The 26,598-nt window shown below is 46.0% G+C and overlaps 1 protein-coding gene across 3 annotated transcripts; it reads left to right on the top strand.

The window, feature by feature from the left end:
- Positions 1-9,406: 9,406 nt before the first annotated feature.
- On the top strand, positions 9,407-26,252 carry Marchf2 (membrane associated ring-CH-type finger 2). Of its 3 annotated transcripts, none has more exons than XM_026411800.1 (5): positions 9,407-9,519; positions 13,372-13,599; positions 20,410-20,605; positions 22,505-22,714; positions 25,718-26,252. In XM_026411800.1, the coding sequence occupies exons 2-5, from the start codon at positions 13,424-13,426 to the stop codon at positions 25,850-25,852; spliced, it is 717 nt and encodes a 238-aa protein (XP_026267585.1). In that variant the 5' UTR covers positions 9,407-9,519; positions 13,372-13,423; the 3' UTR covers positions 25,853-26,252. The 3 variants fall into 3 exon arrangements, with proteins under 3 accessions (XP_026267585.1, XP_026267584.1, XP_026267586.1); XM_026411799.1 differs by having other exon boundaries at positions 25,694-26,252; XM_026411801.2 differs by lacking the exon at positions 25,718-26,252 and adding an exon at positions 25,316-25,681.
- The last annotated feature ends 346 nt before the right edge of the window (positions 26,253-26,598 follow it).

The raw sequence follows: 26,598 nt of genomic DNA, 5'->3' as shown, positions 1-26,598 counted from the left end.
CCGAGAACTAAAAAATAAATATTAAAAAAATTCTCTCTCTCTCTCTCTCTCCTCTCTCACTCTCTCTTTAAAAAAAAAAAAGGAAACCATATGGTTAAAATATTTAAAAAAAAATTAAAAAAAAAATAAAATAGGGGCTGTGGTTGTGGCTCAGCGGTAGAGCGCTCGCCTAGCATGTGCAAGACCCTGGGTTCGATCCTCAGCACCACATAAAAATAAAATAAAGATATTGTGTCCAACTACAACTAAAAAATATATAAAATAAAATAAAGATATTGTGTCCATCTGCAACTAAAAATATTGAAAAAAAGAAAAAGACTTGGAGGAAGTATAGTGATTTCTCAGTACTCACAGAAGAAGAAACCAAACACTGAAGATGCTCTGGACCTTAAGTAGAATGGGGTAGTATTTACACAGAAACTTTTATGTACTTTTTTTTTTTTTTTTTTTTTTTTTTTGGTGGTGGATGTTGCTGGGAATTAACCCAGGGCCTTGCATATATTAAGTAAGCTACCACAGAGCCACACCCCAGCCCCATTCACTGTGTGTGTGTGTGTGTGTGTGTGTGTGTGTGTTACTGGGATTGAACCCAGGAACATTCTCCACTGAGCTACAACCCTAGCTACCCCCACTCTTTTTAAAATTTTATTTTCAGGCAGGATCTTGAACTTAGCATTTTCCTGCCTCAGCCTCTGGCTGCTGGGGTTACAGGCTACCCAGCCCCAGCCCTTTGTTTTTTGAGACAGGGTTGCACTAAGTTGCTGGTTGTCCTTAAACTTGTAGCCTCCTGCCTTAGCCTCCTGAGTTGCTGGATTACAGGCATCACCAGCACGTCTTGCTCCAGTCAGTGGTTTTCAGTATGCTCAGGATGCTGTGCTAGCTCCACCATATCTAATTCCAGCACTTTCTCACCATTCCAGAAGAAGTAGCATCCATTCCATGAAGAATTGCTCCTCATCTGCCCCTTCCCAGCAAGCACTCAATTTGCTCCATCTGCAGGGACCATGGTGTCATTTATCATCTGTCTTTCTAGAAACTTGAAGCTAGAAGCTTGATCAGATTCAGGATGGGGCACTTCATAGGTTGGGTGATGCATGTACACTAGGAGGCACATAATGTCAGTGCATCTCTTGTGTTGTGATAAGCATTACTAGGATTCACAATTCATTGGTAGTTACAAAATGGTTGTATTAGAATCCTATCCATTTTTTTATGTACTCCGATTCCTCATCCACTATGTTGGTGACCTTGAGATACAGTGTATGCAAATCTGCATAAAGACTTAACTCTTTCCTTTGTTCATCAGCTTTCAAATGTCATGATTTTCAAGACTTTGAGTAGTCTCCCAAAGTGACTGACTAGTTAGGTTTTTTAAAGATAAAATGTGTGTTTGCCAGTCAATTAATGGAACTGAAGGCTATCATGCTAAATGAAATAAGCCAATCACAAAAAAGTCAGGGGCTGGGGATGTGGCTCAAGCGGTAAGGCGCTTGCCTGGCATGCGTGCGGCCCGGGTTTGATCCTCAGCACCACATACAAAGATGTTGTGTCCGCCGAAAACTAGAAAATAAATATTAAAAAATTCTCAAAAAAAAAGTCAAAGGCCAATTGTTTTCTCTGATATGTGGATGCTGACACACAATAGGCAGAGGTGGGTGTGGAGGTGAAGTTTCACCAGATTGGATGGGGGAATGGGGATAAAGGAGGGGAGATGGGAATGGGAAAGACAGTAGAATGAATTGGACATAACTCTCCTGTGTTCATATATGACAGTCTGTGTATATGAATTACACAACCAGTTTAATTCCACATCCCGTACAACCACAAGAATAGGAAGTTATACTCCATATATATATGATATTCAAAATACATTCTACTGTCCTGTATTTAAAAAAATGAAAAAATGCATGGTTTAATCCCCTTTGTGGGTCAAGCTTCCAACTGGTGTGTCCCATGGGGACTAGAGTGGCATCAGAGGCTGTACATCTAGGGCTGAGTCTTGGCAAGTGCTAAGGTGTGACATCTGAAATTCACAAATTGGCAACTTGGGCTGGGGATGTGGCTCAAATGGTAGCGTGCTCACCTACCATGTGTGAGGCACTGGGTTCCATTCTCAGCACCACATAAAAATAAAAAATAAAGATATAAAAAATTGTCTCATCTTAAAAAAATTGGCAACTTAATCCCCAAAGTCATATATTAATTTGTTGGGAGGTGAGGAGCTCACTATAATTAGATGAGGTCATCAGGGTGGTGATAATTCTGTGATGACTTTAGTGGGTTCATAAGCAGAGGAAGAGAGACTCAGGACAGCATCCCGGGTTTATTACCATGTTAAGCCCTCTGCCATGTTATGATTCAACAAGAAGGCCCTCACCAGATGCTAGCCCATGCTCTTGAACTTCCCAGTCTGAAGAACTGTAAGCTAAATAAACCTCTATTCTTGGTCTGGGGATATAGCTCAGTTGGTAGAGTGCTTCACAAAGCCCTGGATTCAATCCCCAGCAGTACAAAAAAAAAAAAAAAATGCTGGGTACAGTGGCACATGTCTGTAATCCCAGGGGCTCGGGAGGTGGAGGCAGGAGGATCATGTGCTAAGCAACTCAGTGAGACCCTGTCTCTAAATAAAATACAAAATAAACCTCTATTTTTTATAAATTATCTGTGCTTAAATACTTTATCATACCAACAGAAAATGGTCAAAGACAGCCAGTGTATATCCATATGTCCCACATATGAGGTGGGAGGTTGGGTAGACAATCAAGTAAATACATTAAGGATAATGCTAGCCAGATTTCTCATAGTCAGAGAAGGAAGTTAAAACTAAGGGGATTAGAATAAACTTGGGTGTTGGATTAGGATTAGAGGTATTGATGTTCCCTCATGGTCTTAAAGATAGGTGAGTGGAGGGGCTGGGGATGTGGCTCAAGCGGTAGTGCGCTCCCCTGGCATGCGTGCGGCCCGTGCGGCCCGGGTTCGATCCTCAGCACCACATACAAACAAAGATGTTGTGTCCACCGAAAACTAAAAAATAAATATTAAAAAAAATTCTCTCTCTCTCTCTCTCTTTAAAAAAAATTAAAAAAAAATAAAAAGATAGGTGAGTGGAGAATAGATGGATGGATGAATCAATATGCAAATGTCTATGTATATGTATTGCAATGAGAAAACCAAGTAGTAATCAAACCATGGTGTTTATGACACTTAGCTTCAAAATTTTGGTTTCTAAATATCATTTTCCACTTAAAAGGACAGAGTTATTTGGAGACATGTTTGATTCCAGGGCAGAACCAGAGAAAAATACAGGTCATCCTGGAACATCTTGTTGAGCCAGTAAGAAAGGGCTCAAAGATGGAATTTGAGTAATCATCTTTTGGCAGCCATCATCATAATAATTAATGGAGGCAAGAATCATCAATAGATATTAAATTGGTGGGCAAACATTTGTTGAGAAACAGGATATTTAATTAGTGTCAAAGTGTCTTTCCATAAGGTATTTATTGACAAATTCAATATACTAAATCATGCTGGAGAAACTGGGAGACATATTTCAACCAAGTTAGCAAAATCAGTAATGGAAGAAATCAATGTCCTATGTATCCTGAGAACATAATATCATTTCTGTGGTTCTGGATATAAATGCATAATTGGGAGGAAACCTTGGATAAATCTAAATGGAGGGACTTGCTATAAAATAACTAGCTTGGCCTGGGGAGGTGGCTCAAGCGATAACGTGCTCCCTGGCATGCGCAGGGCGCTGGGTTCGATCCTCAGCACCACATAAAAATAAAACAAAGATGTTGTGTCCACTGAAAAAACTAAAAAATAAATATTAAAAAATTCTCTCTCTCTCTCTAAAAAAAAACTAGTTTGTAGATTTCAAAACTATCAAAGTCATAAGATGAGGAAAGTTTGAGGAAATGTTGTAGATAGAAGGGGGATAAATTAAAGTCATAATAGCAAAATACAACACATGATCCTAGGATGGATTTTGGACCTTTAAGGACTTTGTTGGAAACTTTGGGCTTTGAGAATTATATGGTAATACTGAATCAATATTAATTTCCTGATTTTGAAAATTGTACTATGATTATGTAAAAAAAGTATGCCTATATTTAGGAAATATATAATGAAGTATATATAATGAGATACCAGGACTGTAATATTCAAAGGACTCAGAAATGTTAACAGATGGGAAAATCTGGGCAAAGGGTTTGTGGAAGCTCTGCGTATTATTTCTTTTTTTTTTAATATTTATTTTTCAGTTTTTGGCGGACATAACATCTTTGTATATGGTGCTGAGGATCGAACCCAGGCTCCTCGCATGCCAGGTGAGCGCGCTACCGCTTGAGCCACATCCCCAGCCCTGTGTATTATTTCTGTAACTTTTGTGTGAATTCAAAATTGTTTTTCTGGTACTAGGATTCAACCCAGGGGCACTTTACCACTGAGCTACACCCCAGCTGTTAATTTTTTTTTCTTTCAATTTTGAGATAAGATCTTACTAAGTGTCTCAGGGTGGCCCCAAACTTGCAATTCTGCTGCCTTAGTCTCCTGAGCTGGGATTATGGGTGTGCCTAAATTTACCATCCACACTGGGTTAAATTAAAAATTATTTTAAAACTTAAAAGGTACACAGATTTATGCATTTTTTTTACTTGTTTTGATCTATTTACAATCAATACCCTTATTAAAAGTCTATTTGTCCCATTTGTGGCCAGCAGAAGCTTCTAGTTTGGCTCCTATGAACACTAGCCTTTGTTGTTGTTGTTGTCTTTTGTTGGGGGGTGGTATACAGTGGATTGAACCCAGAGATGCTTAACTGCTGAGCCACACCCCCAGTCCTTTTTGTATTTTATTTAGAAACAGGGTCTCCCTGAGTTCCTTAGTGCCTCACTTTTGCAGAGATTGGCTTTGAACTCATGATCCTCTTGCTTCAGCCTCCAGAGCCATTGGGATTACAGGCCCATGCCACTGTGCCCAGCGAACACTAGCCTTTGATAGTAACATTCCTGCTTTCTGTTAGATGTACCAGATTCATGTATACATTTCCTGCCTCAAACTTAGTGAAAGGGAAGTGAGAAACAAGAGACGGATAAGCAAGAAATGAAAGATGGAGACCAGGCAGAGATACCTACAGGAGTTTCTTTTTCAGAGCTGACAAATGAAGGCCATCTCTGTAGGAGAGGCAAAACAGGCCTGGGGTTCTGGGACTTCTATGGGGGAGGCTCAAGAATCAGAGGGTTGGGTAGTTGTGAGGGAGTGGAAGCCTTTCTCAGAAAGACCCTTGGGTGGGAAAGTGGAACTTTTTCCTTAAAATGGCAGCTGTCACTTGAGATGGCTGTCCAAATGCTAAGCAAGGATCTTATACGTAGAATCAGATCTTTCCCCAAGATTCTCTAGTTCCTTCAATTGGAAATTGAATTTAGAGATCATAATTTGAGCTTAATAAGTGCTCATTGCAATGAAATTGGTCTTCGAAAAGTCACTGACCTTTTCAGTGAACAGAGCTAGGAAATGTTTGCCTTTTATAAAGATAAAATATGATACTCTTAAGAGTTTTTTTTTTTTTTAGATGTAGTTGGACACAACACCTTTATTTCACTTGTTTATTTTATTATTTTTTAAAACTCATTTTATTTTATTTTTTAGAGAGAATATTTTAATATTTATTTTTTAGTTTTTTTCGGCGGACACAACCTCTTTGTTTTGTATGTGGTGCTGAGGATGGAACTAGGTCTGCACGCATGGGAGCGTGCTACCACTTGAACCACATCCCCCGCCCTCACTTGTTTATTTATTTATTTATTTTTATGTGGTGCTGAGGATCGAACCCAGGGTCTCGCATGTGTGAGGCGATCGCTCTACCACTGAGCCACAACCCCAGCCCCAACTTAAGAGTTTTTATATAAGACTTAGTTCACATTTGTATCTCTATTCCATCTGAAAATTCCAGTTCTTGACATCAACGTAACTATTCTTTAGCTTCATCTCATATGACTTAAGCAATAAGTTCAGAACAATTCTTAATTGTGAGTCTAGGGATCCAACCCAGGGTCTCACACATACTGAAAAAATGTTCTACCACTGAGCCACAGCCCCCTCAGCATAACAGTTCTAACACCACCAATAACATAGTAGTGGCTTATGTTGTGTTTTGAATTTACCAGGAGTTTTATCCCTGGATTGTCTTATTACCATATGCATATATGTGTTCATTTATTTTATTCTTCAGGGATCTCTTTAAGTCTGTATTTTAATTAATTTATTTACTTTTGGTGGTGCTGGCAATTTAATAGGACTTCATACAGGCTAAGCATGTGCTTGACCCCTTAGCTATACCCCTAGCCTCTTTTGATGTTAATTTTGTTTTATAGTTACATAAAATATTTATAGGGTTGTAAAGTCAAAATCTAAAACAAGGTATGTTAATTTTTTATTTCTTGAAACTGGGGATTTAACCCAGGACCATTTACCACTGAGCTACATCCCCTAGCCCTTTTTTATTTTTTATTTTGAGATAGGGTCTCACTAAGTTGCTTAGGGCCTTGATAAGTTGCTGAACTCGTGATCCTCCTGCCTAGGGAAGCCTAGCCACAGTGATTACGGCTGTGCGCCACTGTGCCCAGCTCCTTCACTCTTGTTTATCTAAATAACCTACGGAGAAATATTCTTTTTGTTGTTGTTGTTTGTTTTAGTTGAGAAATACTCTTAAAAGATTAAGTTTGGAGGGCCAGGGTTGTGGCTCAGTGGTAGAGTGTTTGCTAACATGTATGGGGCACTGGGTTCAACCCCCAGCACCACATTAAAAAAAAAAAAAAAGTTAAAAAAAAATAAATAAAAAGTACTGGGCCTGCTTGTAATCCCCATGGCTTGGGAGGCTGAGGCAGAAGGATCATGAGTTCGAAGCCAGCCTCAGCAAAAACAAGGAATTAAGCAACTCAGTGAGACTCTGTCTCTAAATAAAATACAAAATAGGGCTGGGAATGTGGCTCAGTGGTTGAGTGCCCCTGAGTTCAATCTGTGTTACCCCCCCCAAAAAAAAGGTATATGTCCATTTACAATTAAAATAAAAAGATTAAGTTTGGATGTTGGGGATGTAGCTCAGTGGTAGAGCACTTGCTAGTATGTGTGAGTCCTGGGTCCTGGGTTACAGCTCCAGCAACACTTAAAAAAAAAAAAAAAGACTACATTTATTCAGGAAAAGTGTTACAATGGTAATACCTGTGCCATAGTAATCATTGTGTATATTCAAGAAGGTTGAGACAAGGGGAAGTTTTGAGGGGACTGCAAATGAAACCCAAGGCCTCACAGATGTAGGCAAGTGCTCCACCACTAAGCTACATCCTTAGCCCTATAGGTAACCATTTAACAAATGTTATGATTTATCTTCCCATTAAAAAATATAAGCCAGGGGGCTGGGGATGTGGCTCAAGCGGTAGCGCGCTCGCCTGGCATGCGTGCGGCCCGGGTTCGATCCTCAGCACCACATACCAACAAAGATGTTGTGTCCGCCGAGAACTAAAAAATAAATATTAAAAATTCTCTCTCTCTCTCTCTCCTTTCTCACTCTCTCTTTAAAAAGAAAAAAAAAAATATAAGCCAGGGCTGGGGATATAGCTCAGTTGGTAGAGTGCTTGTCTCGCATGCACAAGGCTCTGAGTTCAATCTCCAGCACCAGAGGGGATTGGGGAGAAATATGAATATATCTATATCTATATCTCCATCCATCCAATATAACACAACATAATTTAACTGAAGTAATTGACCAGATCTACATATGTAACAAATACAGTGTAGGAGGGGGGGAGAGTACTAAGCAATTTTTCCATTTTCCATCCTACCTTAGATCTTTGCATATTCCAAACATTCTGTCCAGGACTCTTTCCCCCTCTCATTTTTTTTTTAGGTAACCTCTACTCAGATATCTTTGATGTTAGCTCAATTGCTTCTTCTGTGTTTTTTTTTTTTTTTTTTGTTTTGGTACTAAGGATTGAACCCAGGGGCACTTAACCACTGAACTTCAGCCCCAGCCCTTTTATATTTTATTTAGAGACAGGGTCTCGCCAAGTTGCTTAGGGCCTCACTCAATTGCTAAGGCTGGCTGTGAACTTGTGATCCTCCTGCCTTGGCCTTCCAAACTACTGGAATGACAGGCGTGTGTCACCAGCCTACTCGCCTCAGTTGTTTTTTCAGGAAAATGTTTCCTAGCTTCTCATATTATTCCAAGTTCTCATAACATGATAACCTTCCCTTACTACAATGTATCACGTTTGTAATTAATAATGGATTACTTTAAGAATGTCAACCAGCCAGGGGCATATGGCACATGCCTGTAATCCCAGGGACTCACAAGGCTGAAGTAGGAGGATGACAGGTTTGAGGCTCTGTCTCAAAATAAAAAATACAAAGAGGCTGGGGTTGTGGCTCAACGGTAGAGCGCTTGCCTAGCACATGTGAGGCCCTGGGTTCGATCCTCAACACCACATAAAAATAAATAAAATAAAGGTATTGTGCCCAACTACAGCTAAAACAACAACAACAACAACCCCCCCCCCAAAAAAAAAAAAAAACACAACAAAGGGCTGAGAATATACCTCAATGGCAGAGCACCAGCGGGTTCAATCTCCAGGGCCCCTCCTCCCCAAAATTCAATGGCTAGTAAGGCAATAAATATTCTGGTTTCAAAAACAGTAAGATTGGGGATATGGTTTAGTGGCAGAGCTCTTGCCTGGCATGCACATGGATCTGGGTTCAATGTCCAGCACTGTGAGAAAAAAAGTTGATTACCAATGTCTGTCTCACTGACTAGATTGAGGTCCACGAGGCGATTATTTGTCTACGTTAATATTTGTCACCAGCGATTAGCACCGTGCCTGGCTCGTTATAATCCCTCCTATTGATGTCTGCTCTGTCTATTGAACGGATCTGTCGCGGGAATTCACGAATGACACATAAGTGAAGTTGGCTTAGGAGTGCTCCACAGCTTCCTAACCCCGCTACCTAGGTTTCTCCTCCGGGAAACGTGAACCTACAGTCCCTCCCACGCCCGGGATCGACGAGAAGTGTAAGGGAGGTGATGAACACTTACAAATCACCTGGCAAGTGTCATGTTTAATTCTGTAAAGTCCTATTTACTTACAACACGGCTGTTCTGCAGGTGGCGTACCCGGCTCCGTTACCGCCCTGGCTGGCGAAGGGGCGGAGCCGGGGCTGGGGGCGGAACCAGGACGCGGCAGGGGCGGGGCCACCAGCAGCGGAGCCGCGGGGCCTGTACCGCCCAGGACGTCCCCGTCGCCTCCGGCCCCGCCTCCCTGGGCGGGACATGCACGCCTATTGGCCAGTGCAGTTGAGAGGCGGTCGTCATTGGCCCGCGGCGCTGTCGGCTTGGCGGGCGGTGCCCGGACGCAGGTGCGGGCCGGAGCCGAGCGAGCGGCGCAGACGGGCCGGGCCGGGCTGGGACCCGGGCCAGGGCGAACTGAGGGGCCTGCGCGGCCGCCCGGCCCGGCCGCGGATCAGGTAAGTACGGGACTGCAAGTAGGGTCAGAGTACGAAGGCGGGTCCCAGATCCCGGGTTCGAGGCCCGAGGTCGGCCCCCGGGCGGGACAGGCTCGGACCCTTGGCCTCATCCTTCCCCTGGGACGTGGGGACATTAACTTCCATCTCAGAGCCTCGGGAGGCCTCTGGGCCTCGTCACACAGTAGGAGCCTCTTGGAGCCTCTGTTTCCCATTCTGTGAAATTGGGTCATCCCAGCGCCAACCTGATTCAGGAGGTTGATGATGAGTAAAGCGCCTAGCACACAGTAGGCAGTCAATAAGTGGCTGATGTCCTTCCCTAACCTTTTTTAGAGGGGCTTTGCGTGAAAAGTAGTAAATTTTATAACGAGTCAGGCAGTGTGCATAAAGCTGCTCGGACAGAGTGCACTGTGCTGAAATGGTGCACAAAACAGGGTCGGCAGAAATTACATGACTAGCTGCTCCTTCAGTCCTGCAGGAACCGGAGTAGGTGTAAGTGCTAGAAATGGTTCCTGTCATAGATGAGGAAGTCAAGGGTCAGAGAAGTGAAGTCTCTTGCCCAGGGTCACACAGCAAATAAGAAGTAGAGCTGGGATTAGAATCTCGCTGATGCAGGGAGATGGAAGTGCTGAAGGGCACACAGGAGATTCTCTATGGTGAGTGATGAGGAATGAATGCATTTGGACAGCTTCTACATTTATCCTAAAAAACAATAATGGTGAGCCCTGCCAAGACTGGAGCATTTACCATGTTCCAGGTGCTGACTGTTTCCTCTCATCAAATCTTCCCAACAGCTCTGATGATGGTAATTATATTAGAGCTAATATTTATTGACTTCTTATTTACTGGTTGACAAGCTAGGTATCATTATGGACCTACCATTTTACAGATGAGAAAACTGAGTCTAAGAGAGGGATATAGCTGCTCAAGATCACACTGTGGGGACTTAAGGCCCTCTGATTGCTCTTTCTTCAATTTCCTGCCCTTTGGAAAAGGAGGTCAGGCAGGCATGGAAAAGATTGGGTGCCCCAGTGTCATTCCAACCAGGCCTAGCCAAAGGTAGGCTAGGCCTGGAGGCTTCTTCTCAGGAGATCCCTCTGACCACCCAGTCTACTAGCTCCATCATATTTGACAGAGGGGAAAGATGAGGTCCAGAGAAGTAAAGTAACTTGAACCAGGGTCCACAGCATTAGTGGCAGAATCATGATTTAAAGAACCAAGTCTCTTAAGGCCCAGACCCACTCACGACTAAATTCAAATCCTAGCATTGTTTCTTCCCTGGGCTAGTAGGTGTTCCCCTTTGAGCCTTAGCCTCCTCCGTGGCTGAATGGAGGTAATTATTGAACTTATGCCGTAGGTTTGTCGTAAAGATTTTATGAAACTCATTTCCTGGGCACTGGGCCTAGTTTGCCCAAGATATTCTGTTCATCTCAGCAGCTCCAGAGCTAAATCTAACCTGCAGCCCCCCTATTCTTCTATCTAGTCTCAAGTTTGACCCCTTTTAAGTCCAAGCTTGTATGGTTTGCATGGACCTATAGCCTCTGAACCTCACCCTGGGGGCTAGCAGGCCAGGGCCTGAGGGTCACAAGATCATGTTCTCACAGTCTGTGCTGAGAAACAGATACAGCAACAGTGTGTGCACAGCTCTCTGCCAGACACAGGGTCGGGAACTTGGGGACTGCAGGGATCAAGTCTGACCAAATCTATACTTCCCAGAGTTCACTGAGGTGTGGGATGACAGAGATGGTTAAGCAGGTTGAACAAATAGCCCGTTTCAGAGGGTTTCATGCCATGAGGGTAGTAGTATGGACATCAGTGGCAGGGAAGGGTTCTCCAGGGAGGTGACCTTTGAAGGGGACACTTCTAAGAACTGTTTTGAGTTTAATGAGATGGTAGATTGCTTGGCACAGTGCCCAATCCTTGATAAACCTTAACTGTTATTGTTATTTTGGTGATTTATGGGCCTGGTGTTAACAGATTTACCAGTTTGTTGTCCCCTGTCCCCAAGTCTGATGGTACTAATCTACAGGAGCTATGATGACTCTTGTAATGCCCAGCTGTACAGAGAAATGCAAAAAGACTGACCCTTGAAGGAGCAAAGGATTGGACCGCCTTCCACATGCATTCGCCTGGAGGGTCCAGCAGCTTTTCCGCTGATCTCTGAGCAGGAGTTGGGTTGTAAGCACTTGGGAGGGACAGCAGTGTACACAACATGTTGGGCCTGCCCAAGGGATGTTATCTCAGACATGCAGCCTTCCTCCCAGGCTTCTCCTGCCTTCAGCTGATAACTTGCTTATCTGGCCACAGTGGCCCAACTGTGGAGGCTCAGACATGGTGGGTTTTGGGCTGAGCTGTTCAGAGGGCACTGTCTGCCAGCAGACGGACTGTTGCAACCCCAAAAGTCAATCAATGTATGTGGATTTTACTCCTCTCTTTGGGTCTCAGACTTTGACAGGCAGCAGCTGGTCAAAGCTGACTTGGGATGGAGGGGTTACTTCAAAGAGTGCCCAACTGGCTGCTCACTTGGTTTCTGAATACTACATGGGTTGCTTCAGGCTCTGGACCTTAGCTCATGGAGACAAAGTCCCCAGGTATTAGACAAGTTGGGAACAGACACTTGTACTGGCATCAAGGGACCCTCTCTAGAGACATCTGTTACTTTCATGATATTCTCAGAGGGAAGCATGCATAGGGATCTGGAAGCCCTATTTCAAGTCTCACGCGAGCAGTGGGGAGACTACCTATGCTTCCTTTTTGCTGTTGAGACTGTGGGGCAGAGGTTAGAATTCTGCTGCAGTCACCAGAACAGACTTCAGAATTGCTACCCAAGGCTCCAACTGTTCCCATAGACTCCCCTTGGGGACCAAGGCATAGCTCAGAGCTACTGGTCTGGTGGGGTCAAAGGTTGCCACCATCCTTTGTAGCCTGTGTCACTTCCTTGTGATGGTATGTACAGCCTGACAAAAGGCCATGAGCCAGCAGGACACGGTGGCTCATGCCTCTAATCCCAGCAACTTAGGAGGCTGGGGCAGGAGGCACACAAGTTCGAGGCCAGCCTGCACAACCTAGCAAGACTCTGTCTCAAAATAAAAAGTGCTAGGACTGTAGCTCAGTGGTAATGTGCTTGCCTAGCATTTGTGAGGTCTTAGGTGCTGGGTGCTAGCCCCCAAACCACATACACCCCAGAAAAGTTAAAAACACCATGAGGCGCTGGGACTGGGGCTCAGTGGTAGAGCACCTGCCTTGCATGTGTGAGGCACTGGGTTTGATCCTCAGCAACACATAAAAATAAATAATTATGTCCATCTGCAACTAAAAAAAAAAAAATTAAAAAAACACCATGACTAAGTTGGGTCAAAATGACTCACCATTCAGGTCTGTGAGGCCAAGTTCCCAGCTCTGTTCTGCTCCAGTCAAAGGCTGGCTTCTTGCTCTGAGCCCAGCCCCATCCTCGGAGACCAAAACTAAGTGGTTAGCAGGCACAGGATAGTTCTGGTCCTGGCACAGAACTATCACAGGGCCTGGCACACAGTAGGCCCTCAATAAGTGTCAGATGGCATTTCCAAGTCTGTAAAGGTGATGTGTGTGGCTTTGAAGGTGAGTCCCGGCATGGCTTTTCCTAGGAAAGTGAGAGATAATGCAACCAAATGCCTAGTGTCTGCCTGGCCTGGACTAGGTTGTGTGTGTCATCTCAGCATCTTCACGGTTCCCCCTTAAGGCCCCATTTTACAGATCTGGCAAACTGAGGTTCAAAGAGGCACATCTTTGTACATAGTTCCTAGAGCTAAGAGGGGAATCAAACCCTAGTCCACTGGGCTCATAACTTTGTCCTTAATCTTTCTGCTGACCTCTCAGGCTCCTGGGACCATGGGCCTCAGGCCCTGAGGACACAGGGCTCCCTGTGGCCATGACGACAGGTGACTGCTGCCACCTCCCTGGCTCCCTGTGTGACTGCTCTGGCAGCCCTGCATTCTCCAAAGTTGTGGAGGCCACAGGCCTTGGGCCACCCCAGTATGTGGCTCAGGTGACTTCCAGGGATGGCCGGCTCCTTTCAACTGTCATCCGGGCATTAGACACACCAAGGTAAGTGGTGACTGTGTAGTTCTTGGCCTTTGTCCCTTTTTCTCTCTGTGGTGAATGATTTCTTCCTAGTCTGAGGTCAGAAGTCCAACCACTGAAAAAGGCCAGGCAGTGAATACACCAGAGAGAAGAGCCCAAATGGTAATCACCACTCAGAAGCAGAAAGACAGGCTAGCCAGGTCTGATTGTTTAGGAAAAGCCAAAATTCCAGATTCTTTTTTTGTTTTTGTTTGGCAGGGCTGGGGGTCAAGCCTGGGGTCTCACATATGCTAGGCCCAAACTCCGAATTCTTATGCAGAATCTGAAGGTTATGTGTTGGCAAGTAACTCCAGCTTACGGGAGCAGCGGAGGGAGCTTATAGGAGTATAGACTGCCCGTGCGCGTTGAGCGGACTCCTCTGTCTCTCTTGGAGTGTCCCCAGAGGTTATTTCACCACTGTGTCTCTGAAATGGGGACACCTTCCTGTTGGGGTTGTTCTGGGAATATGATGCCATGATCCCTAGAAAGTGAGGTTTGCTACTTAGTAAACATTTGATAAAATGCACAGATGTTCCTTGATCAATAATGGGGTTACATTGTGATAAGCCCACCATAAGTTGAAAATGTCACAAGTTAAATGCATTGTGCTGGGCGGGTGCAGTGGCACACACCTGTAATCCCAGTGACTCGGGAGGCTGAGGCAGGAGGATCACAAATTCAAAGCCAGACTCGGCAATGGTGAGGTGCTAAGCAACTCAATGAGACCCTGTCTCTAAGGAAAATGCAAAATAGGGCTGGGATGTGGCTCAGTGGTTGAGTGCCCCTGAGTTCAATCTCTGGTACCAAAATCATAATCATAATAATAAAATTTTAAAAAATTTGTTGCATCCCCAACCTATTGAGCTGCGTCACTTAGAAACAGTGTGCTCAGCACAGTAGAGCCTCTGTTGTTCACCACGGTAACCTGTGGCTGTCTAGGAACGGGTCACTGCTGCTGTCCAGCATTGGGACAGAGGACCTGGGAGAGATGAAAATGCAAAATTCAAATGATTATTTCTACTGAATGTGTACTGCTTTCACATGTGAAGTTGAAAATTTTTAAATCAAACTGTTTTAAGTTGGGAACTATCTATATTTAAAACTGAGCATGAAGGGCCAGGGATTCCACTCAGTGGTCGAGTGTGTGTTTACCATGTGTGAGCCCTGGGTTCCATTCCCAGCACCAACAAGACAAAGGTAAAAGCAAAAAACAAACCTCAGTGTGAGCCTCGTCTTCCTGACCTTCTATGAGCTCAACTTGTCTGGTTTGCCAATTTGTTATCAGTTCCAAGGAAAAGGATTATTTATTTATTTAGAGATACTACCTCACCATGTTGCCCAGGCTGACCTCAAACTCCTGGTCAAGTGATCCTCCAAAGTAGCTGGGAGTACAGGTGTGTTCCATGGTGCATCCAGCTAGGAAGAGTTTTAAGGGAACCCCATGAACATTTATTTTGTCTTGGGGACTGGTTCAGTGGTAGAGAACTTGCCTAGCATGTGTGAGGCGCTGGGTTTGATCCCCACATAAAAATAAATAAATAAAATAAAGGTATTGTGTCCAACTATAACTAACTAAATAAAAAAAAATATGTGTGTGTTTTATGTATATATGTGTGTATATGTATATATGTGTGTGTGTATATATTTAGTTAGTTGTAGTTGGACACATATGTGTGTGTGTGTGTGTGTGTGTGTGTGTGTGTGTATGTGTGTGTGTGTGATGTCTGGGCACTCTATCATGGACCTATGTCTCCAGCCTTTTATTTATTGAGACAGGATCTTGCTAAGTTGCTCGAATTTGTGATCCTCTTGCCTTAACCTCTGGAGATGCTGGGATTTCAGGCATGTGCCACAGTACCCAGCTATTGACATTTAAATCTATTTTAACTCACTTAGATTTAAAATAGCCACCAAATTGGCTAGGGGAATAGAATTGTAAATTATTTTTCTTTTACTTTTTTAAGTTTTACATATTGTATTTATTTCATACAATTTAATAAATAAGCTCCTTTTTCTCGATTTTTTTTACTGTGGTAAAATACATGATACTATTCATCTTACCACTCTAAATACTTTAAACATACAGTTCAGAGCAGTAAGCTCGTTCACATTGTTGTTCAGCCGTCCCCACCCTCCATCTGTAGAAGTCTCTCATCTTCCCACACTGAAACTGTCCAATTCAACAGGAACTCCCATCCCCTACCTCTGGCTCCCCATACTACATCCTATTCTGTGGATCTCATGATTCTAGGGGCTTCCTGTGTGTAGAATCATGCAGTGCATCCTTTGAGACTGGCTGGTTTCATTGAGTATCATGTTCTGAAGGTTCGTCCGTGTTGTACTGTCAGAATTCATTCATAAGCATTTTATGCAAAAAATAAAAATAAGTAGGAGTTGGGAGTACATCTCAGTGGTAGAGGGCCTGCATAGCATGTGAAGGTCCCATCCCTAGCACTGCAAAAACCAGTAAGTAGATAAAATTACAAGCAGCAAATAGAATCCTTGAATTGCCCTTGGAGGGGGAACTAAAGGCTGCTCCCTAAGTCTTCGCCTGGTGTCCCTTCCTTGTCTGAGCCCAGATCAGATCAGGTAGTCTCTTTCTGAGCTTCTGAGCGTTCTCTGAGGTTTTGGCTTACAAGTCTCCATTTCTGTTAGAAGCCCTGGGGCTGGGTGTATATATAGCTCAGTGGCAGAACCTGAGATGAGCATGCTCAGGCCTGGGGTTCTGTCCCCAGCACTACATGCATATAAACAAAAAGGAGGTAGAAAGGGGCTTGTGCTGGTAGAGCCAGGCGGAGACTAAGGAGACCCTTGTTGGGCTCCAGGCCTCCCAGCCAGGGCTGCCAGGGCAGGGCAGTGGGGAAGAGGCCTACTGCAGCAGAATGTCCCTATGTAGGACTTCTGAGGAGCTGTGTATGTGGAAAGTGCTGATCCAGTGAGTGACCCCCACTTGGCCTGCTCTCCTTTTTTTTTTTTTTTTGTTACCAAGGATTGAACCCAGGGCACTTAACCTCTGAGCCACAACCCTAGCCCTTTTTTTAAATTTTGAGAGGGGTCTCACTAAGTTTCTGAGGCAGGCCCTGAACTTGAGACCCTCCTGCCTCAGCTTCCTGAGTCCATGGGATTACAGGCTCCCCTCTCCCTTTTTACACCTGGGAAAACTGAAGCCTCAAGGGAGATGGACACCTGCCAAGGTCTCTGAGTGGAACTGAGGCTCGAACCCAGGGCTGCACCTTCTCCTATGGTTCTGAGAGACCCCAGTGAGCAGTCTGGCAGTTCTTGCTCTTGTCCTTGGTCAACTTGTACTGCTTCTCGGGTCCTGTCCAATTGGTATGCGACTGGTGGTCAGGACAGCATGGCACCTTGAGACCACAGGGCCCTCCCGGCTCTGCCCATTGGCTTCATTGCCTGCGGTGCAGTTCAGCTCTCCGGGGGTCTCCTTCTCCATCTCCCATCTGCCTTTGGAAGCAGCTCAACTCAAGCCTGTCCAGCCAGGGAGAGGTGCTCCATCCAGACCTCCATAGAGCAACCGCCCCTGTTTGTCCAAAGGTCAGCATTCAGGAATGTGACCTTCCTTCCAGCCTCCTGACCAGTCCTCCCAAGGGTAAACAGGGGTCCTTCCCTGCTGCTGGATGGCTCTGGGCTTGGCAGAGGCTGCAGACAGCTGGTTACCATCCTGCTGCTGATTCCAAAATTTCTCCTGGGGAGCTTCTGCTTGCTACTGGGAGCAGCAAGCACAGGACCCAAAGATATCATACCCAGCACCTTGGCCAGTTCCATGATTGTAAATATGCAGCCTTCACATGTCTTCAAGTAGACCCCGAATCCTGGGGACACATGGCAAAGATCTTGGCAGAGGTTAATCAGGGCAGAGAGTTTTGGACTCAGAAACCTGTAGAGATCAAAGAAGAAGGTCTAAGGAGGAATTGTTTCCATGACCCAGGACAGTCCCCACAGGCTAGGGTACAGCATCTGGGTGCCTTTTGCCTCTCTGTAACTTGGGCTGTCTGCCCCACAAGTTGTGAGTGAGCCCAGCCCCTTCTGGAAGCTGCCTCAAGCATTTTGGCATCCCTAGCCCTCTGCCTGCCCTCTTCCCTGGGACTTTCTCTGTCACTCACACTGACCTTTCCTTGCTCCTGGAGTGCTCGCTGGGCAGCTCCACCAGGTCTGTGGATGTTTCACCTGCTCTTCCATCCCATTGCCTTCTGGGCTGTGTTCCTTTCTTTATTACCCTGCCAGAATTTCATGAACAAAGCCCATTTCTCTTGCCTGTCATTTGCAGAAGGCAGTGTTACAAAGCAGCCTAGTGTGCCCAGGCCCTGGAGTGAGACTTCTTGGTTCAAATCTGGCTTTGTAGATGTCTAGCTGTGAGTTCACATGATCAAGTCAGAACGCCTCAGTTTACCATCTGTAAAATGGGGGCCAAACCAAATGAATACTGCCATAGTGAATTTTCTGTTGCTGTGACCAAAATACCTGACATGAACAACTTAGAGGACAGATTTATTGTGTCTCAGTTTTGGAGGTTTCAGCCCATGGTCAACTGGCCCCACTGCTTTGGGCCTGAGGTGACCACCATCATGATAGAAGGGTGTGGCAGAGGGAAGCTGTCAGGTCCTAGCAATTGGGAAGCAGAGAGAGACAGAGCAAGGAAGGAACCAAGATCAGCATGTACCCTTCTAAGCTGGGCGCCGTGGTGCACGCCTGTACTCCAGTAGCTCAGGAGGCTGAGGCAGGAGGATCATGAGTTCAAAGCCAGCTCAGCAACTTAGTGAGGTCCTATGCAATTTAGCAAGACCCTATTTCTAAATATTAAAATATTGTCTAGGACGGCCCCCCAACAAGTGACTTACTTCCTCCATCTAGGTCCCACCTCCTGTAGTTTCCCCACCACTTCCCAGTAATGTCATTGAATTTTGAATCCATCAGTAGATTAATACACTGATGTGATTAGAACCCTCAGGATCCAATCATTTCCCAAAAGTCCCAGTCTGAGCATGGCTGGAATGGAGACCAAGTCTTCAACACATGAGCATTCAGGCGACAGTGCAGATCTAAACTGTTACAAGCACTTTCCTTACCAGCTCATTGTGAGAATGAGACAAATTAATCCTGATGTTGCCCTTTGAATAGTGTCTAGTTCACAGTAAGTGCTCAATCAATTTTACTTTATTTATTTGTTTATTTTTTTTGTACCAGGAATTGAACTCAGGCACTCCACCATTGAGCCACATCCCCAGCCCTATTTTGTATTTTATTTTGAGATAGGGTCTCACTGAGTTGCTGAGCACCTTGCTTTTGCTGAGACTGGCTTTGAACTTGTGATCCTCCTGCCTCAGCCTCCCCAGCCGCTGGGATTACAGGTGTGCACCACAGTGCTGGATCCCCTTTTTGTTTTTTCTGAATGCCCTTCCAGAGTTTTACAGGATTTCCCAGAACAAACTACAAACTGAGGTTTTTGCCACTTCCGTTTCCCTGAGTTGGTTTCTGGAGAGGGCTTGTCTCCTGGGAACTTCTGTGTGGGGGGTTGAGGGCAGGATCAGGGTGTGGGATTGGAAAGGAGCAGGCCTTTTGCCCTTTAACTTTGCTAGAGAGAACAGCAGCTTGGGGCTAGGGCTGACCAAGAGCAGATGTACTGGGCTCTATTGAAAGCAGCCAGGCCCCACCCCATAGCAGGAAAGCCTGAGAAAGGGACTGAAAACAGTTTCCGAGGGAAACTGGCTTATCTGGAAAACAGCTCTCCTACTCAGCATCCTTTGTGTGTTCCTGACAACCTCTGCTTCTGGGCCGAAGTGTTGGAAAACAATGACTCATGCCTGGATGGCCTCTGGGCTCACTGAGGCCACACCTCTGCCTCCTGAGCAGCCTCAGGAAGGACCTAGCCTCCCCAGAGACAAGGTGGGGGCTGGAGACTTTCCCAAGGTAGCTCTCAGTGGGTGGCTTTATCTGTTTTCCCCCTCACAGGGGCAGAGGAGCCCAGGAGCAATTCTCTAGGGATACACAGGTTTCTTAGGCTGTGTGGCCTCAGGTGCGGTTATATCCAGGGTTTCTAAAGATGTCTTTAATAATCTTTTATAATCCCAGTGACTCTGGAGGCTGAGGCTGGAGGAGCCATGTCAAGGTGTAGGCAGCAAGTTCAAGGTCAGCCTGGGCAACTTAGTGAGATCCTGCCTCAAAATAAAAATAAAAAGGGCAGGGAGGCAGCTCAGCAGTGAGCAGCCCCAGGCTCAATCCCCAGTACTGATGAAACAGAGTAAAAAGGGAGTCCTCTGGCCTGGTCTTGGTGCTCCTTCCCTCTGTGCTGGCATCGGTCAGCTCTAAGCTACTGCCGGCCTTGCTGTCTGGTAATTTTAGAGATGGATTCTTGGTGGCTCTGATTGTATTACACGAGCCCTCCTCTGAGTCAGTCCCCCCACCACATGGGATGTATGATGTTCTCATTGGTCAGGCCTAAGGTCATCAAGATGTCATCAGCTCTGCCCTGGTCCTTGAGAACCAACAGTTGAGGGTGGTATTACAGGAAGAGAGAACTTTGGGCAGGCAGGTACTCAAGACACTCACCTTGGGCCTACAATGCCCCTGGAGTCCTGGGAGGGAGTACAGCCTTCCCGCTGTGGGAGTCTGAGAAGGCTTCTAAAACAGGAGGCTGTTTGGAGCTGGGTATTGAAGGATGAAGAGGAGTTCAACAAATGCCCATGTGGGGCAATGATGAGTTCGTGATCTAAGAGTGTGCAGTGAAGCAGGTGTAGGCATGAAGCCCGGTCATTGCTCATGGGTCCTATCTCTGTAATCCAGTGACTGTCCCTTCTGCCGGATCTGCCATGAGGGAGCAAATGGGGAAAGCTTGCTGTCCCCGTGTGGCTGCGCTGGCACGCTGGGCGCCGTGCACAGGAGCTGCCTGGAGAAGTGGCTTTCCTCATCCAACACCAGCTACTGCGAGCTGTGCCACACGGAGTTTGCAGTGGAAAAGCGGCCCAGACCTCTCACAGAGGTACCCTTGGGAGCCTGAGCGGGGGAGGGGAGGAAAGGAGGCCTGGGGCACAGATGGGGGCTGCCCTGGGGAATCAGCTTCTCCCTGGGGGAGCCTCCCTACTGCCTTCTGGGCAGACTCTGTGGATGGGGCTGGGGGACCAAGCCTGAGGTTGCAGGTCCACCGCGCCTGCTCCCTGTTCAGGTTCACTCTGTCACCAGCAGGTACTCCTTGAGCACCTCCAGTGTGCCCACTGCCTGTCGGGTGCTGGGGACCCAGCCACTAACAAAGGCCCATTTGGCAGTGCTCATAGAGACGAAAGTCCAGGCAATCAATGACGTGGCCCGAAAGTGTGTTGCAAAGGGTAGGGCATGTAGAGGACAACAACTTGGGGGTCAAGAGAGGCCTTGACAGGAGGTGAACCCCAAACTAAGACCTGAGGGAGGAAAGAGCCCAGGGAAGAGTAGTGCCAGCAGAGGGCACAGCAGGTGTGAGGGACCCAGGCCAAGCCGACTTAAGTACTCCCAGCAAAGCCTGAGTGGCTGGACTGGGTCGAGTTAAAGGAGGAGCAGAGTGACCTAGGAGGAAGTGGCTGCAGCCACACCGGGCTGTGTGACCTGCACCCAGACACTTAGGTATTAGCCTGAAGTGTGACAGTCAGATTAAGACAGGACACTCCCAGGCGTGGTAGTACCTCACTGCTGCTGCTCTCCTTGAGCCTGCCTGGGTGCTGCCCAGCCTGGCGTGGGGTGGCTGAGAACTGCAGAGTGGATGTCACTGGGCTGGAGAGGGAAGAGCAGAATCTAACCCTGAGACTGGGGAGGCTCCCCAGAGTAGTCAGGGCATCACAGTAAGCTTGGAAGTCTGTGGGACCCCAGAAAGACATTGGGAGGGAAGGTCCAGTTCTTGCCTGAACACCCTTCTTGTACCTCTTTGGTCCTCATTTTCCAGCTGAATAGTACTCTTCCCCAGTGCACCTTGTCTAGGCCTCCCATGCCTACCTCAGGGCCTTTGCACCCGCTGTTCTTTAATGGGGAGCTCTGTACCCGACTGCCATTCTTTTGCTCATTCCAGTCTCCTCATCAAGGCCTTCTCTTCCCTGAGTATCCATCCCATTCATACCTTCTCCGTTTGCAAGGGAAAGCAGGGACCCTCTCTGTCTCACTCACTGATTTTGTGAACAGTGCCTATCTCTCTTGGTCCATGATTGCAGAAGACAATGTCAGATGGTGGCCAAGGGTGCTGGGCCCTGGAGCATCACTTCCTGGGTTCCAGTCCTAGCTGGCTTTGTGGACCCCAGGTTGAATATCCCTTATATGAAATGCTTGGATAGGATCCAAGTTAAAGTATGACATTCAGTTGTGTTTCTTATACACCTTATACACATAACCTGAACTTCATTTTATATAACATTTTGAATAATTAAATGCATGAAACAAAGTATCACGGTATGTAACTTTTCACTTATGGCAACATGTCCCCACACAAAAAGTTTTAGAATTTGGAAGATTTTGGATTGTAGTTTTTGGATTAGGGAAAGCTATATAGCTGTATTAATTTGCATAAATGAATTAACCCCTCCATGTCTGTTTCCCTTTCTGTAAAATGGAGGCAAAAGTGACTTGTGGTTCACCGTTGCTCAACAGCTAGGCATACACCTAGCTAGGCGCACACCTGTGATCCCAGCTACTGGGGAGCCTGAGGCAGGAGGATCACAAGTTGGAAGCCAGTCTGGGCAACTTAGGAGACCCTGGCTAAAAATCAAAAGGGCTAGGGATGTGGCTCAGTGGCAGAGTGCTTCTGGGTTCAATCCCCAGTTCCTAACAAACAAAGGTAGCATGGAGGACGGTCCAGGCGGGGCCACCTCTGGCCTCTTGGCCACTCTCCATACCGTGCTTCTCCTCATCTTGCTCCCTGCAGTGGCTGAAGGACCCAGGGCCTCGGACAGAGAAGCGGACGCTGTTTTGCGACATGGTGTGCTTCCTGTTCATCACACCACTGGCTGCGATCTCAGGCTGGCTGTGCTTGCGCGGAGCCCAGGACCACCTCCGGCTCCATAGTCGGCTTGAGGCCGTGGGGCTCATTGCCCTTACCATCGCCCTGTTCACCATTTACGTCCTCTGGACGCTGGTGAGTGCTGCCAGCCAGGGAGCAGGCAACTGGGGGGCTCCAGCTATGAGCAGCGGGGCCAGGGGTTTGGTCAGTGACTTGGGAGTCTTCTGTGCAGGTGGCCCTGGGTGGAAGCTTCCCCTGAGCTCACCCTGCATCTCATGGAGCTCTAGATTCTGAGCATGGCAAAGGTCCAGGGAAGCCCCAAGCTGAGCGTGAGCCTTTTGCTTCAAAGGCATAAGGGCATCTGATCACCATTCCTGAGTGGAGTCCTTAAGCTCCAAGTCAGAGAGTGGGCATGGGCCACGGAGGGAGGAGCAAAGGTTGAGCAAGAGGCAGGGATGTGATCCCAGCTCCTCAGGGCTGAAGGAGGAGAGTTGTGTGAGCCCAGGAGTTCAGAGCCAGTGTGTCCAACACAGTGAGAGTCCATCTCATCCCTCAGCCATAACCGTTGTTGTTCAGCTGTGGGGTAGTCTCCTTCATAAATGTTTTTCAGCCTAGGGGTGTAGCTTGGAGGCAGAGCCCGTGCTTAGCATGAGGGAGCCTCTGGGTTCCGTCCCCCAAAACAAAAGAGATCTTTTTTCTTTTAAGAGATGGGATCTCACTGCATTGCCCAGGCTGAACTTGAACTCCTGGGCTCAGTGCCTCAGACTCTGGAGCACCTGGGACTATGGGTGCATACCAGCATGCCTGTTTTCCAGAAGTAGATGTCAGTGTATCCACCAGCATATACAAGTCACGTGCTGCATAACAACATTTCTTTGGAGAACACAACACATGTATGACTATGGTCCCATGGCTTACATTGCCTAGTTACACCATACCTGCCTTAGATTGTGTCCAGTGACAACACTACCCACTGATGCATTCTCAGGACGTATCCCTATTGTTAAGTGACACAGGATTGTATTTTTTTTTTAATACAAATAGGTTGAAACTGGCCATAGGTACTGTTTTGCTTCTTTTTCTACTTTGCTAACATCCTTTAGAAAAAAATGCAGCCTCCCAGCAGTCGTTCATTTTATGGGTGTACTATATTTACCTAACCAATCCCTTTTGACAGACACTGGGATTCTTTCCAGTGTTTGTGTGTCCCTCTCCCTCCACTCCTTTTTTTTTTTTTTCCTCTTATGAACAGTGCTTTGGGCACCACCTGTGCAATTATTTCCTTGTTTATTCTTGGTTGTGCTGGCTGTGGAATCCAGAGCCTCATTCATGCTAGACAAGCGCTCTTCCACAGAGCTACACCCCAGCCCTGCATATATTTCTTTCTTTCTTCTTTTTTTGCATTCTCAATTATTTTATTTTTATTTATTTATTTTTAAATATTTATTTTTTTAACCTTAAATGGACACAATATCTTTATTTTATTTTTATCTGGTGCTGAGGATTGAACCCAGTGCCTCACGCATGCCAGGTGAGCGCGCTACCACTTGAGCCATATCTCCAGCACCTCTCAATTATTTTAATGGACATTTTGGAACTAAACATGGTACATTGCCCGGTGACAACATAAGATGATGGTGATATCATTAATAAAGTCAATTGATACTACATATCTGAAATTATAGAGGGGATTTGCTTCCCAACACTTTTGCATCACTATTTCATTTGAAGTCCCCTTCCTGCTAACATACGCTGTCTCCAGATCATGTTTCCAGCTCCATTTTATAGATTCTAACGAAGATTCCAAGACAATGATTTGACCCACGACTCTCACATATCTGATTCCTAATTTACTGCTTCTTCTACCCCTTTCAACAAAAATATGATTCAAGTATCAGTGATGTGTCTTTCGCTTCTTCTATTCCTGAGTATAACTGCTCTATCTTTTCAACCAACAATAACTATATAAGTAATTTAATGTGGCTTTTATAAAAAGAGAAATGGGACAAGGTAGTAAATAACTCTGCTTATATTTCTTGAGAACTTGCTTGGTCAAAGGTTATAAACTACTGACATTTTTTACTTTTGAAAAACAGACTTTATTTTTTAGAGTAGTTTTTGGGCTGATAGAAAAATTGAGCAGAAAATACTGGAATTTCTACATATCAACTTTGTCCCCACAACTTGTGCAGTGCGCGTCCCCCCACCTCAAACCAATGTCGGCATCTTGCACTGAGTGGCACATTGATGCCAGGACACATCCTTATCACCCAGAGTTCTTTTTTTTTTTTTTTTTTTTTTTTTTAGTACCAGGGATTGAACTTAGGGGCACTCAGCCACTGAGCCACATCCCCAGTCCTATTTTTTTTTTTATTTAGAGACAGGGTCTCACTGAATTGCTTAGCTTCTCACTTTTGCTAAGGCTGGCTTTGAACTCGAGATCCTCCTATCTCAGCCTCCTGAGCTGCTGGGATTATAGGCGTGGCCACTGCACCAGGCTCAGAGTATATCTTTATTGCCCTAAAAATCCTCTGTGCTCCACCTATTCAGCCCCTCCTCCTTCCTCACAGATTTTGGCAACCATTGGTCTTTTTACTCTCTCCGTAGTTCTGCCTTTTCTACAATGTCATAGAGTCATACAGTACATAGCCTTTTTCAGATGGGCTTCTTTCAAGTAGTCATGTTTATTTAAGGTTTCTCTGTGTCTTTGTGGTTCGATGGCTTACTTCTTTCTAGCACCGAATAATATTTCATTGTCTGGATGCACCACCATTATTGAGGAACATCTTCGTTGCTTCCAAATTCTCGTGATTTTGTGACTGATTGACATTAATCCCTTGTAAAGGCTGAATTACTGCACTCCTACCAGACACAGAAAGGGAGTGCCTTGCTTCCTGCTGGGGTGGGTAGGGTCTCTCATTTTTTAGGACTGAAGCTCAAGCAGAATATCCCAGGAGAGCCAGTGAGTGATTGTGTGCGTAGCCTGCTGGCTGTGCTCCTGAAAATGGGAGCTGGACCCTGGATCAGGCTAAGGCAGGTGTCATGGGGCCCTTTTCCTCCCTTGGGGGTAGGGGCTGCCTTGGCCTGCCCACCCACTACAGAACTGCCCTGCAGGTCTCTTTCCGCTACCATTGCCAGCTGTACTCTGAGTGGAGAAGGACCAACCAGAAAGTCCGCCTGAAGATCCGGGACACAGATGGCTCCGAGGATTCCCACCACTCCCCGCTGGCAGCTGGACTCCTGAAAAAGGTGGCAGAGGAGACGCCTGTGTGAAGGCCAGGCTGAAGGGGCCCTGTGGCAGAGATAGGCCAGAGGCAGCTGGTGATGCCCTGGTGTTTGGAAGGACAGAAACTGCCTGACCCTTCCTGCATGGCCAGAATGCTTCCTAGGCCAAGAGCCATGCCAAGTGGAGCCTATTCTATGATCCTATGTGAACATATTTTTAGGTTTTTTGCACACTGTTGTTCATGACAAGAACAGATGGACATGATCCTGAGCTTCAGATGGAGCAGGCACCCTGATCTCAAATTTGAGGTCCGTTTGGCACCTCCTGGGCCAGCAGCTGTGGCCATGCATCAAGGGTGCCCACTGGGCTGGAAGGTCCCAGCTTCTCTTGCTTCCTTGCACCTGGCAGGCTCGCTCTCCTGGCACCCTTGACTTTATGAAGTTGCACTGCGTTTCAAAAACCCATCCCTGAATGAATAAAAGGAGCCCTTGCTGGACAAAATGGACTCGTTACTTAAATTTCTAAGTCACTCAAAGTGAAAGACTCCATGGAGGTAAAGAATAAACAATGCTTGGCTTATTTTGAGGGATCCATTATGAAGCCCACAGGAAGAGGCAAAGTCTGATTTTTTAAGTGAAGAGCAGGTAGCAGGGTTATGTAATAAATGATTTTAAGAATCTATATGAGGCTGTGGCTGTGGCTCAGTGGTAGCTCATTTGCCTGGCATTGTGAGTTTGATTCTCAGCACTGCATATAAATAAAAATAATAAAGATCTATCAAGAACTAAAAAAT

Source organism: Urocitellus parryii, chromosome 3 (assembly GCF_045843805.1).
Source record: "Urocitellus parryii isolate mUroPar1 chromosome 3, mUroPar1.hap1, whole genome shotgun sequence".
Taxonomy (NCBI): Eukaryota; Metazoa; Chordata; class Mammalia; order Rodentia; family Sciuridae; genus Urocitellus; species Urocitellus parryii.
Note: the sequence above shows the minus strand (reverse complement) of the source record. Positions and strands in the feature narration are given on the sequence as shown.